The 14,029-nt window shown below is 40.2% G+C and overlaps 1 protein-coding gene across 1 annotated transcript in view; it reads left to right on the top strand.

The window, feature by feature from the left end:
• The window catches only part of SNX30 (sorting nexin family member 30), a 112,716-nt gene that overhangs the window by 60,813 nt on the left and 37,874 nt on the right, over positions 1 to 14,029 (top strand). The window contains exons 3-4 of the mRNA XM_004423338.2: positions 364 to 474; positions 10,019 to 10,177. Of these exons, the coding sequence (XP_004423395.1) occupies positions 364 to 474; positions 10,019 to 10,177 (270 nt within the window). The remainder of the gene's footprint in view (positions 1 to 363; positions 475 to 10,018; positions 10,178 to 14,029) is intronic.

Below are 14,029 nucleotides of genomic sequence, written 5' to 3'. Positions count from 1 at the left end.
ATAATTCAGATTCAGTAGCAATATCTTCATCAGAGTTATTCTGCTAAAAGAAATTCTCAAAGTTCAGCTTGGAGGAAATGAATCAAATGTTTCTAAACACTATTCTTGAGTTCCATTTCCTGAGGGTAGAAAAAAAAAACCCTTGACATTTTTATCCTAGATCCTTGAATTTTTCACTGGGCCCTGTGGCCCAGACTCGTCATGCTGTGTTGGTAAAACCCTGCCATTTGGCTGGTGTGTTTGGTGGAAGGAAAATGTGTTCTTGCCCAGTTTGGTTATTCAAAGAGAGCTTTTTCCTTCTCTTCTGCCAAGATATGCTACTATTCCCTTATGCTTATTTTGTTCCACTGTTCTTATTTGCAGAGCACTCGGGTGGAGTTTGACCTGCCAGAATATTCTGTTCGCCGAAGATACCAGGATTTTGACTGGTTGAGGAACAAACTAGAAGAATCGCAGCCCACTCATCTCATTCCCGTAGGTACTAAGTCATTACAGCTTGTTACTCACTTTTCCTGCAGGATCTTTTCTGAGGATGTTCACTCAACTCTCACCCCTTAAATTACAGGCAAACTCTGCCTTACGTTTTATAGCAGATTCACCCATCAAATGTACGTAAAACACGTTCATGGATATTGTATATTATTTCACCTTTTGGGTTTTGGTTTCTAGTTTGCTATACAGTATGCTGGTTTCTTGAGTGGGGTGGGGTAGATTTTCACTTTCATTATGACAGTTAATTTTTCGAGGTATGGAGAGTCCTAATTCTCATTCGCTGCCTCTTTAAAGCCTGCCTTACCCTTCCTAGACACTATTCTTGAGGTTTGGATGGCTGCCACCAGGTGAAGCAAGATGCCTCAGGCCACAGCTGGCAGGGCTGTCTTTAGACATGGGTAATTCAGGGAGCAGGAATCGAGCACACAGTCCATTCACCCACAGTTTTTCATTTAAAAAACAAATCAAAAAGCCACCTAACTCTGTTTATTGAAGCAGCATAATATTTATCTACTACTTACATCTGCACATTTTTTAAATAGAACCAGAGCAAATAAGATTTAAAAGACTACTTAAATCAACATGCATATTGAGTACTTTTCTGACTACTTTTTTTTTTAAGTAGAAATAATAACTATTATTTAGACCCTAGATGGTTTTTTGGGCTTTAGTGGCTTTAGGGCAATTTGGGTCATAGAACTCTTCTCAGGGTTTTATCTTTCAGTAAAAACCATGGTTGAATCATTTCTTAGCACTACCAATTTTCCTGTTAACACTGCATCTTCCAGTGCTGCTTTCCCCGCCATGGTTGGAAGAGGCTGGATATGCTGTGAACACTCTGGCAGTTTCTTTGGTCTTCAAGGCAAAGGTGGCCATGTTGCTAGTGCCGTGATGGAAATGATGGGTCTTGCCGGGACTCCATTCTTTATCGGGGAACTCCCCCTACCCCCTATCATGTATCCCCTCTGCTCTCCAAGCCTGAAGTTTTGCTTTTCTGTCTTCTAATCACTTAAAAACTTCCCTGAATGAGAAACTATAGTTTTTAAGCAGTTGGAACTATTTCTTAAAATCTTAATTTGGCAAAATTGGCAGCTAGCAAATTTTTTTAAAATAGACTTTTTATTTTAGAACAGTATTAGATGTACAGAATTATGATGAAGATAGTACAGTGAGTTCTCATATACCCACATCCAGTTTTTGCTTATCATTAACACTTTACGTTAGTATGGCACATTTGTCACATTTAATGAACTGGTAATGATAACGTTATTGTTGACCACACGTCCTTTATTCGGAGTTCTTCAGTTTTTGCCTAATGGCCTTTTTCTGTTCCGGGATCCCAGCCAGGATACCACATTACATTTAGTTGTCATGTCTCAGCTTCTTCTTGTTTGTGACAGTTTCTCAAGCTTTCCTTGTTTTTGATGACCTTTGACCGTTTTGAGGAGTACTGTCAGGCATTTTGTAGAATGCACCTCAGTGGAGATTTGTCTGATGTTTTTCTCACGAGTAGACTGGGGTAATGTGTTCTTGAGAGGAAAGGCACAGAGGTAAAGTCTCATCGTATCGTATCAAGGGTATATACTATCAACAGTGTTTATCACTGTTGATGGTGACCTTGATCACCTGACTTTAGGTAGTGCTTGTCAGGTTTCTCTACTGTACAGGTACTGTTTTTTCTCTCCCTGTCAATACTGTTCTCTTTGGAAGGAAGTCATTCTTTATGCGTAGCCCACACTGTACATAAGGGGAATTATGCTCCACCGCCTGGCAGCTAATTTGAAGTCTGTACTTAAAGATCAAAGGTTAGACATCGCCACCTGGTGGTGAAATATAGTAACACTCATGTGTAGGCACTGAAGCCAGATCCAGAATGCCCAAAGTGGATCCAGAGTATCTTTAAGTATGGTTTTCTGTAGTCTGGGTAGAAGCAGGGAGTAGGAAGATACTTGAGAAGCAAGTGGAGACTTAAATTTCTTTGTCAAGTCTTGGTGCATATCCGGGGTGGAGAGAGATTTAATATAGGAGAGCATCTCTGATTTAAACATGAAAGTCAAACTGGAAACAAACTCTTTTTTCCCCCCGTGGAAATTCATTTTACAACAACTTTGCTAGGAGATGTCGATCTGTTATTAAGCGTCGACTTTGTGTTAGTCTTTTTACTAGGCTTGATGAGTACCCTTGGGAGAGGTTATAAGACAGACAGGGACCCCTGCCCTGGGGAGTTTATTGTCAGATGGAGACCCTCTAAACATGTAACGTAATTATTGTTTAAATTTTTATTTCTTTTTTTCAGAAACAGCTTTATTGAGGTATGATTCATATGTCATACGATTCACCCATTTAAAATGTACAAACAAGGGGTTTTAGTATAGTTATAGAGTTTGCCATCAGCAAATCAATTTTAGAACCTTTTCATCACCCCAAAAAGAAACCTCCTACTCCTTGCTGTCACTTCCAAACCTTCTATCTTCCCCAGTGCCTAGCAACCACTAATCTACTTTCTTCTCTATAGATTTTCCTATTCTGGATATTTCATAAAAGTAGGATCATATATTAAGTAGTCTTTTGTGACTGGATTTTTTCACTTAGCGTACTGTTTTCAGGGTTCACCCATGTTGTAGCATGTATCAGTACTTCATTCCTTTTTATTGTCGAATAATACTCCATTGTATGGACATATCACATTTTGCCTGTCTACTCACCTTTGCTGGGCATTTGGGTTGTTTGCACTTTTGGACTATTATGAGTAATGATGCTATGAACATTTGCGTGCAAGCTTTTGTGTGGCCATTTGTTTTGCTTTTTCTTGGGTGTATACCTAGGAATATAATTGCTAAATCACATGTAACTCTATATTTAACCTTTTGGGGAATTGCCAGACTGTTTTCCAAAGTGGCTGCATCATTTTACATTCCCACCAGCAGTGAATGAGGGTTCCAGTTTCTCCACATCTTCATCCACACTGGTTATTATCTTTTTGATTATAGCCATCCTAGTGGATGTGAAGTGGTATGTCATTGTGGTTTTGATTTGTATTTCTCTGACAGTTAATGGTGTTGAATGTTTTTTTGTGTGCTTGTTGGCCATTTGTTATCTTCCTTTGAGAAATATCTATTCAGATGTTTTGTGCATTTTAGAATTGGGTTGTCTTTTTATTATCGAGTTGTTATATTTCTTAATATCTAGATACAAGTTCCTTATCAGATATATGATTTGCAAAAATTTTCTCCCATTTAATGGTTGTCTGTTTATTTTCTTGATGGTTTCCTTTAAGTACAAAAGTTTTTAATTTGGATGATGTCCAATTTATCTAATTTTTCTTTGGCTGCTTGTGCTTTTGGTGTTATATCTAAGTAACCATTGCCTAATCCTAGGTCATGAAGATTTACACCTATGTTGTCTTCTAAGATTTTTACAGTTTTAGCTCTTACATTTAGGTCTTTAATCCATTTTGAGTTCATTTTTGTCCAGTAAGTTTTCGTTTCTTTAACTAGTGAGGCTGAATATCTTCCCAACATTTTATTGGACATTGGTATTACTTTCATGAATTGTCTCTTTATTTTTCTATTGTGTTTTTTTTATTGGTTTGTAGAAACTCCATATCTGCAAAGGAAATGGACCTAGTTGGGAATATCTATCTATCTGTCTTTCCTCTAGTTGTTGTTTATCTTAGACTTGACTCCTATAAACTATAGTTTCTGGCTTTGAAGCCTGTTTCTAACCTAGGATATTAAAAATATATTTCTGGGGCCGGCCCTGTGGCTTAGCGGTTAAGTGCATGCGCTCCGCTGCTGGCGGCCCGGGTTCGGATCCCTGGCGCGCACCGACGCACCGCTTCTCCAGCCATGCTGAGGCCATGTCTCACGTACAGCAACTAGAAGGATCTGCAGCTATGACATACAACTATCTACTGGGACTTTGGGGGGAAAATAAATAAATAAATAAAATTATAAAAAAAAAATATATATATTTTTCTGTATTTTCTTCTACTACTTTTGTGTCTTCATTTTTTATATTTAAATCTAGAATTTATTCTGATGTGAGATAGGAGGACCTTAGTTTTTCAGATGGTGAGTTGTCCCAGACCACTTAGGAGTAATCTTTATCATAGTTTGTGCATTAGACTGTGTCGTGCATTAGTTGTGTGTTCTTGGGCTATTTCTTTTCTTTTGTGAGGAAGATCAGCCCTGAGCTAACATCCATGCCAATTCTCCTCTTTTTGCTGAGGAAGACTGGCCCTGGGCTAACATCTGTGCCCATCTCCCTCCACTTTATATGGGACGCTGCCACAGCATGGCCTGACTAGCGGTGCATCGGTGCACGCCTGGGATCCAAACCCCCCGGGCCGCCAGCAGCGGAGCGCGCACACTTAACCGCTGCGCCACGGGGCCGGCCCCATCTTGGGCTATTTCTGAACCTTTTGGTTCATTGATCTCTTTAGTCTAGTGGCCCCCACCTCCCAATATACTTTGTTTTCAGAGCTTTTCTAGCTATTTGCACGTGTTTTCAAGATGAACTTTACAATCTTTTGAATCAGTTGGAAAATTGGGGGGAGTGGTGGTGAGTTCCTTTTTATTTTTTCTCCTCCAACTTAAGTCAGCTATGGTAAAAAATGTCTGAGAATTCCTGAGCTGTCAGATTCTACTGCTTATGTTAGGCACATGGAGATAAAGTTCCCACTTTTCCTGGACTTCATTGGAGCCATGTGAAGTTGTGGGTGAACAGCCAGCCAGACTGGGGTTCTGGGGAGGAACCCAAGTTCTTTCACTTGCCTTTCCCCATTGGCTGTCCTGAGGCCTGCCCTTATTTCCAGTACCTGTGGCTCTGAACTTGGCAGCTTCTGGGACTCTGCTGGAGAAACCCAACCCCTTCCTTCCTAGGCCAACCTTTCACAAGATGGTCGATAGTGGTTAACTTTTCTCTCAATCCAGTCTTTTCTGCCTTGTATCTTTAACAAATTCTGGCCTGTTACCAGTACCTCTCTATTTTCTGGTGCTGCAGCAGACTTTTCTCTTTTTATATTGCTTTGTTCCTGTGCAATTTTAAAACCAGAAGGAAATAATCATATGCTCTTAAAATGCCATCTTAAAACTAGAAGTATGCTGGATATGTATACTTGTTATCTCATAATGACAATTCACTTTTCTCTATTATGTAATAGAGCCACCAGAAAGTCTTCATCGTGACATGGTTTTTGCTTTTTAATTTATTTTTTGGCTCAGAAGTTGGTTTTAACACTGCTTCATTTGCTGAGACACAGCTAGTTACTCAGCAGTCAGATTTTGTGATTCGATGGGGACAGATAGATTTTAGAGATGGAGCATTTACATTTAGTGTTTAATTTCACTTGGAAATTTAATGTTTGCTTCCATTTTTATGAAGGAAGCTTTGCTGGAAGGATGCATTTGTATTTATTATGCACCCAGTTTTGTTTTGGATAGCGGCAAAGTCCTAGGAATTAATCAGAAATTTGTAATGCAACAACTGTTTTTCTTAATATGAAATACTCAGTGAAGGGCCGGCCCCGTGGCTTAGCGGTTAAGTGCGCGCGCTCCGCTGCTGGCGGCCCGGGTTCGCGGCCCGGGTTCGCATCCCGGGCGCGCACCGAAACCCCGCTTCTCCGGCCATGCTGAGGCCGTGTCCCACATACAGCAACTGGAAGGATGTGCAGCTATGACATACAACTATCTACTGGGGCTTTGGGGGGGAAAAAATAAATAAATAAAATCTTTAAAAAAAAAAAATCAGTGAAAACTCGAACTTCATTTTCTAGTTGGTTTCTCCTTTTTTTGTACTGTTAAAAAAGCGTATACATGCTTTTAGCTTACCCAGTAGATAAGAAGTAGTTGAACGTTGGTTCAACTTTCAAGTACTATGAATTAAACCAAGCTTGGTGATTGTTCTTTGTAGGGACAAGGGTTTTAATCTTGATGCTTTTTTACTTATTTGTTACTTATTTTTGCTTAGGAGCAATATTTTCTGTTAGTTTGATAAGGATAGGAAAAAGTTTTCTGTCATGTAGTGAATATGCACTAAATATTTGTTGAATTGCACAGAAAAAGCAATTAAATGCTGACAAGAGGAATTCAGACATTTCAAGATTGAGCAATTGAAATCTTTGTCCAGATTTCCTACCCAGAAATAGTAGCTTTTCAGTGACATCTATAGGAAATATGCTTTTGTTTCACAGATTATAAAATACTTTCTTATAAACTAGTATGAAATATATGTGCAAGTGCTTTACCAAAGTATCAAGTGCTATAAAAATGTAAATATTTTAAGATTAAACCTTGCAATATGTAATGGGTTCTTGTAATGCTTTGCAAATAGAATTTTTTGTAGGTTCCATCATATTTATCCATATGTAGTTTTTAAAGAACTTTTTCATTATGGGAAATGTCAAATATACTAAAGTAGAGACATTCAGTGCAGTGAATCCTGATGTACTCATCACCCAGTTTCAACATTTATCAACTTATGGCTAATCTTGTTTCATCTCTATCCCTACCCACCCCCTCATCCCCATACCAGGTGGTTTTTCTAAAAAATGACTTACACAACAGAAATTTACTATTTTATAGTTCTGGAGGTCAAAAGTCCAAAATCAGCCTCAGTGGGTTAATATCAAGGTGTAGACAAGGCTGCATTCCTTCTGAAGGCTCTAGGGGAAAATTTGTTTCTTGCTTTTTCCAGCTTCTAGAGGCTGCCCTACATTCCTTGGCTCATGGCCCATTCCTCCAGCTTCAAAGCCAGCAGCATAGCGTCTTCTCTCCTCTCTGACATCTGCTTCCATCGTTGCATCCTTTTTATTAAATTGAGGTAAAAAGCACATAACATAAAATTCACTATTTTAAAGTGTACAATTCAGTGGCTTTTAGCACATTCACAATCTTTGCCCATCACCACCACTGTCTAATTCCAGAACATTTTCATCACCCTTTTAAAAACAAACCCCGTACCCATTAAGCAATCACTTCCCATTCCCCCTTTTCCTCAGCCCAACTATTATCAATAATGCTGCTTGAACGTTTATCGTACAAGTTTTATTTTGAACACTTGCTTTCAGTTATCTTGGCTATATACCAAAGAGTGGAATTGCTGGAGCCTATGGTAATCCTGTGTTTAGTTTTTTGAGGAACTGCCAAACTGTTTTCCACAGTGGCTGCACCATTTTGCATTCCCACCAGCAATGTATGAGGATTCCACTTTCTCCACGTACTTGCCAACACTTATTTTCCTTTTATAGACATCCTAGTGAGTGCTAAATGGTATCCCAGATGATTTTTTAAAACATTTTGGCTTAAAAGATATATGGAATTCCACCCTTTAGTCTGCTCTCCTTTTTGCTTTCTGTTCTCAATGTTTACAAATTAATAAAAATAGCTGGCATTCATTCAACATCTGTCATGTGCTTGGAGCTGTGTTGAGCTCCTCTCTTGTATTATCTCATTTCTACTTGGTTTCACCAGCACCCCCGATTCCTATGCATAAACAACCCAGAAGGTAATTATAAAGGTGAGGCTGAGAGTAGGTGTGCCCCTTTAAGGAAGCTTGAAATAGGAGGAAACAAATTTCTGAAGCCATGTATATTTGAGAATAATAATGCTTATTATAGAAGGAAATTCTGTTTGCAGAAGGATTCACCCCGGGTTTCCTTTAAATAGCAAGCTTCCCTGATTCATTAAACGTAAAGTTCAATGTACTAGATCTGAAGAGTGGATAACTATTTCAGGAGGTTATCTGTTATGTTCAGTGGGGCACACCTAACCACTATTTGCTCATTAGGCCTTCCTCCCAAGTCCTATTCAGCATAAGCAAATGAGAGTATGCTCAACAGGACTCACAAGATAAGAACAGGAAAATATCCAATGGCTTTGGTAATCAGAAAGTCATTGACCATTGTTGAAAGGGCAGTTTCTGCGTTGGGTAGGGATAGGGAAGAGAAATGCAGCATTGAAGGCAGTACCAGCTTTGTTTTGGTGTGGAGGAAGGTTGGGGGTTGAGAAATCAATGGAAATAGTGGAAGTAAAGATACGCGATTCTTTTCAAAAAGGTTGAATGAGATAGCAAGGAGAGTGGAGAAGAAGATATAAGGTCAAGGGATAGTTGGATTTATTTTGTTCAGGTAGAAAGAGAACCAGCTATATTTGTGAGATGCGGAACAGAGCTGAATAAGGAGGAGATTTTGAAGATACAGGGAAGAGAAGGTGTAATTAATTGATGACAGCAGGCGCACGATCGTGAACTAATGGGTCAAGGACACAGATGGAACAGTTAGCTTTGGGCAGGGGTGTGTTGTTACAGGGTCCTGAGGAATGGAGGTGAAGGTGGTGCCCAGTAGATGGGTTTCGGAGGAAGCAAAATGGTTAGGGAATTTCCACGTGATGCCCTACACCTGGTTCCTGTTTCGGCATTGGCTAAGACCTTGTTTCTCTTTTTGTTGGTGTATGCTCGAGGATTTATAACTTGAAAAAAATCTCTTTATTGCCATAATATAGGGCTTAAGGAGGCCGAGGACTTAAATACTTCTTCTAGTTTATCCGCATCCTCACCAACACTTGTTCTTGACTTTGCTTTTCTCTCTTTTCTTCCTTATTATGACCATCCTAGTGGGCATGAAGTGGTATCTCTTTGTGGCTTTGGTTTGTACTTCCCTAAAGACTAATGATGTTGAGCATGTTTTCATGTGCTTGTTGGCCATTTGTATATTTTCTTTGGAGAAATATCTGCCAGGTGATTTGCTTATTTTTTAATGTAAATGTTCTTTTAATATTTCATAACCAAAACATTTTCAAATTGTGCATTAGTAGATTCTCTCCCTGTGGTGGTAGTGATGAGGAAGGCCTTTTAATCAAGCATTTAATGAAGTTATTACGGAAATAGGTTAAAGCTCAAAGATCCCTTGGTAGCCAGGTAGTTTTAAATTGCCCACAATATTGGCTCGAAATAAATATGCTAGAGAAATTTGCTTGAGTAAAGGGAGTCACATTTTTAAGAACTTTTGAGGGTAAACCTAAACAAAAAAGTTGGCTTAGAAAAGGTATTTTTTAGATACATGAGTTTGCCTAATGTATTTATTTCTCCATTTACCAGGTTCTTAACTGAACTGGGAGTAGAATCTTAAGATATTTATATAAATTTTTGTGTGGTTAGTGTTGTCTGCCTTTTTTCCTTAGACTAACTTTCTTATCTTGCCTGACTTTCCCATTATATCATCTGCATCAAGCAATGTAACGATAACTATACTATTGGATTTACTAGATAGAAGTTGACTGACCGTTTTCTGTATTCCAGGGACTATGTTCTAATGTTTTATTTCTCACATTATAAAATTGATAGGGTAGTTGTGATTTACTCCACCTGTATTTTTCAGAAATGTTTATATTGATGACTGCATAAAGATCCAACCGATTCAGAAATACTGTTCTTGACCGGTGTGTCATAGGAATTATTTGCTAGCCTGTGGTTTTTCTTTCCACCGTGTTATCAATTACTCTAAATAGTTTTCTTCCTGTCTTCATAGCCGCTTCCTGAGAAGTTTGTGGTGAAAGGTGTTGTGGATCGTTTTTCAGAAGAGTTTGTGGAGACCAGAAGAAAAGCTTTGGATAAATTCCTAAAAAGAATTACAGATCATCCTGTGCTCTCTTTCAACGAACACTTTCATGTTTTCCTTACTGCTAAGGTAAGGACAGAATTTTTCATTCTCCTCCTCCAAATTAGCATTCTTCAGGGTCTTTCTTAGAAGCTGCTTTGATCTCTCACAGGCCACCTTCACGACTGGCCCACTATAGTGAACGTCATAGAATTGCTCTGGTTTTTGGCGTCCATTTGCATTAGCATGGTTTCTGGGTTAGAATTCAGGAGAACACCTCCTCAGAACAGCAGAGGAGGTTAGAATATTTTCACTTTCCGAAAACAGGGACAAGTGTTTCTTTAAACACTTCTTGGCGTGCTACTGGGTGAGGCCATTCTGAGCAACAGTGGGCACGAAAGGGAAAGAACTTTTATTGAGCGTTTGGTAAGGATGTTCTTCACAAGAACCCTGTGAGTGGTTACTCAGAGCTTCATTTTACAGAGGGGGAAACGGAAGTTCAGGGAGTTTGTACTTGTTCAAGTGGCATCACTAAGATTTGAAATTGGGTCTTTGTGACTCTTGAGGCCACCCTTTCCCCCTATATCAGACTGTCTGACCAAGAGTAGTTCAGTGTTACTTCCCGCAGCCAAGTTCCTATTGGGTGGGCATTTTCCAAGCATTTGCCAGAGAAATAATTGTGTCCTACACAGTTGCCGGATTCTGCATACTCAAACGCAAGCTGGTCATTCCCTCACTTCTCTCTACACTTCCTGTTGGCAGAACTGGCCAGAAAACCTGAGGTGCTCCACTCTAATTGTCTGCAGAAACAGGATCTCACGTTCTGACTCTCATGCCAACTTCCTTTCAGCCCCGTCTGTTTAGTTTCGTGTATCACGTTCCCACATTCAGGTTATAGGTAATTTGTTTCATGTTGGCAAGGTATTGAGGCCCAGGTACTTTTTAGTTTTCTTTTTCAAAATGACAAAATTGAGAAACATTTACAGATAACATCAGTTGACTTGAAAGACTTTAAAGGGAATGCCATTCTCTAGACAATGGAAACCACATGGCAAAGTCCTTTAGTATTGGGGGTTTTTTTTTTTTTTTTTAAACCTCAATTGGCATTTAGCCTCATGGGTGACATTCCCATTAATCTTTTCTCTTTCCTGGAGGCCTTTTCCCCCTGTAGGTCAAACTTGTGTTCTTTTTAAAAATAAGTATTTCCTGGTGAACTGATCCTCAGATATAGTTCTTTCAGCTTATATACAAAGTAAAATTCATCCTGTTCTCCAAAAGTGCAACTCACTGTTTCACCTGAATTACAGGTCCGTTGTCCAGGTGGGCCCTCAAGCTTAGTCATTTTTTTTTTTTTTTTTAAAGATTTTATTTATTCAGTTTTTTCCCCCCAAAGCCCCAGTAGATAGTTGTACGTCATAGGTTCACATCCTTCTAGTTGCTGTACGTGGGACTCGGCCTCGCGTTGGACGGAGAAGTGGTGCCTCGGGGCGCTCCCAGGATCCGAACCCGGGCCGCCAGCATCAGAGCGCGTGCACTTAACCGCTAAGCCACGGGGCCGGCCCAGCTTAGTCATTTTTATTGAACAGAGAGATAAAGGGGGAAAAAGCGTGAACCTCTGGTCTTAGGAATCTGTGTGAATAAGTAGGAAAGATTTTTGTGTGTGTGTGATATTTATCTGTGGGCCAAGCAATATGAAATGATTGAAAAAAATCAAGTCCTTTAGCCATCTTAATCAAAATCCAACTTCATCTGAGTGAGTACAGGGGGTTGGCTTGTTTAAACAGAACAGATTCTAGCCCTTGGTCAGTTTTACTTGCTGAACTAAATGCACTAAATAACCCAATCTTTTCTTTTTTTCCTTTTGCTTTTTAATTATGGTAAGATATAGATAACATGAAATTTACAATCTTAACCATTTTAAAGTGTATAGTTCATCAGTGTTAAATATGTTCACACTGTGGTATAGCTAATCTCCAGAACTTTTTCATCTTGCAAAACTGAAACTCTATACCCATTAACAACAACTTCCCATCTCCTACTCCCCTCAGCCCCCCATCTTTTCTTTTAACACACCCTGAAGAACTTGGTCTTGTTCTTAGATGAGCCACTTCCGTGCTCTGCCACAGCAGATGCAGAAGCATTCCTCTTCCTTGTCATGATGTGATCTTGTCACAAACCGGAATTGTCTTTAAGAAGAAGACAATAATGCTGGGAGAGGTGGGGGAACACTCAGGTTCAACTACGTTCAAATCAGTATTTTCACCTTTGGTCATATGGGTGCACCAATCAGATAGGTACTCCTAAATAACTTGATTCAACATGTTAATTAACTGGGTTAACTGGGGCTTCTTTTTTACTTCAAGTAGAGCTTGTGTAGTCCAACGAGCCCATTTGGATCTAGCCCTGCTCCCAAAAATATTGTCTATGGAAGCAATTCCTAGACCTCCAAGGCTTCAGTTATGGTCTCGTGAAAGCCTGGTGCTTATAGGGATGTTTTTTGTCTAGAGAGTATGAGGTTAGAAGGGGAGATGGAATCTTTTTTTTTTTAATTTAATTTTTTTTTGGTGAGGAAGAATGACCCTGAGCTAACATCTGTTGCCAATCGTTTTCTTTTTGCTTGAGGAAGATTGTCACTGAGCTAACATCTGTGCCATTCTTCCTCCATTTTGTATGTGGGACACCGCCGCAGTGTGGCTTGCTGAGCAGTGTGTAGGTCTGTGCCCAGGATCTGCACCCGGGAACCCCGGGCTGCTGAAGCAGAACATGCGAACTTAACCACTACACCACCAGGCTGGCCCTGAGATGGAATATTTAGAACATTCTCTCAGGCAGCCTGACTTTGACAGGAAGGAGATGGAGGAGGGGGTCTGGAGGGGATTGCTGCTGTTTTTAAGATGGGTGAGCCTTGGATATATTTTACATGCTGAAGAATTAGAAGTTGAAGGTAGAGACAGGAGAGGAGATAGTTGATAGGGCAAAGGCCTTGGTTGGGAGGATAGTGTGAATAGGAAAGAGCAAAAGTGAAGGCCTTGGATATATGAAGAAGGAGGAAGTAAAATCAGAAGGAGTCTACACTGCAGACACTGATGGAGACCTGAGTCTCCGATTGTGTGTCAGATGGGGAGGGGTAGCAGCTGGCCTGGTGGTGTAGTGGTTGAGTTTACGTGCTCTGCTTCGGCGGCCCAGGGTTTGCAGGTTCGGATCCCAGGCGTGAACATACATGCCGCTCATCAAGCCATGCTGTGGTGGTGTCCCACATACAAAATAGAGGAAGATGGGCACAGATGTTAGCTCAGGGCTAATCTTCCTCACCAAAAAAAAAAAAAAAAAAAGAATGAGGAGGGGCTGTCGGGCAGCTGTGTTAACCATGATTCCCTGTTCTCTGCTCTGTCCCTATATCCAGCTAGGTCACCAGAAAGCAATGGCTTGTGTTGTGTTCTCTTATCTCCCTGTAGACATGCCCTTCTGGGACTGGGAATTAGCATTCTGTTTGTATTTAGGGTGGGTATAAGGAAGACACCTGCATCTTCTGTAAAATCGTTTTTGAAGGCACCATTAAAGGGACATAGAACAACCTGAAGATACTGTAGATTCCTCTTAGAATTTTTTTTTTTTTTTTTTTTAAAGATTTTATTTATTTTATTTTTTCCCCCCAAAGCCCCAGTGGATAGTTGTGTGTCGTAGCTGCACATCCTTCTAGTTGCTGTATGTGGGACTCGGCCTCAGGATGAACGGAGAAGTGGTGCCTCGATGCGCACCCGGGATCCGAACCCGGGCCGCCAGCATCGCAGCGCGCGCACTTAACCACCAAGCCACAGGGCCGGCCCTCCTCTTAGAATTTAATGATAGGAAGAAGCCTGTTTTACCTGGCAGGCTAACATGCTTCTTAAATTTAGGTACAATGGATTATGTAGCTCAACGTGTTTCCCATTTATGCTGTGA

The sequence above is a fragment of the Ceratotherium simum genome, chromosome 29 (assembly GCF_057802395.1).
Source record: "Ceratotherium simum simum isolate JZ-2026a chromosome 29, ASM5780239v1, whole genome shotgun sequence".
In the NCBI taxonomy this organism is placed as follows: domain Eukaryota; kingdom Metazoa; phylum Chordata; class Mammalia; order Perissodactyla; family Rhinocerotidae; genus Ceratotherium; species Ceratotherium simum.
Note: the sequence above shows the minus strand (reverse complement) of the source record. Positions and strands in the feature narration are given on the sequence as shown.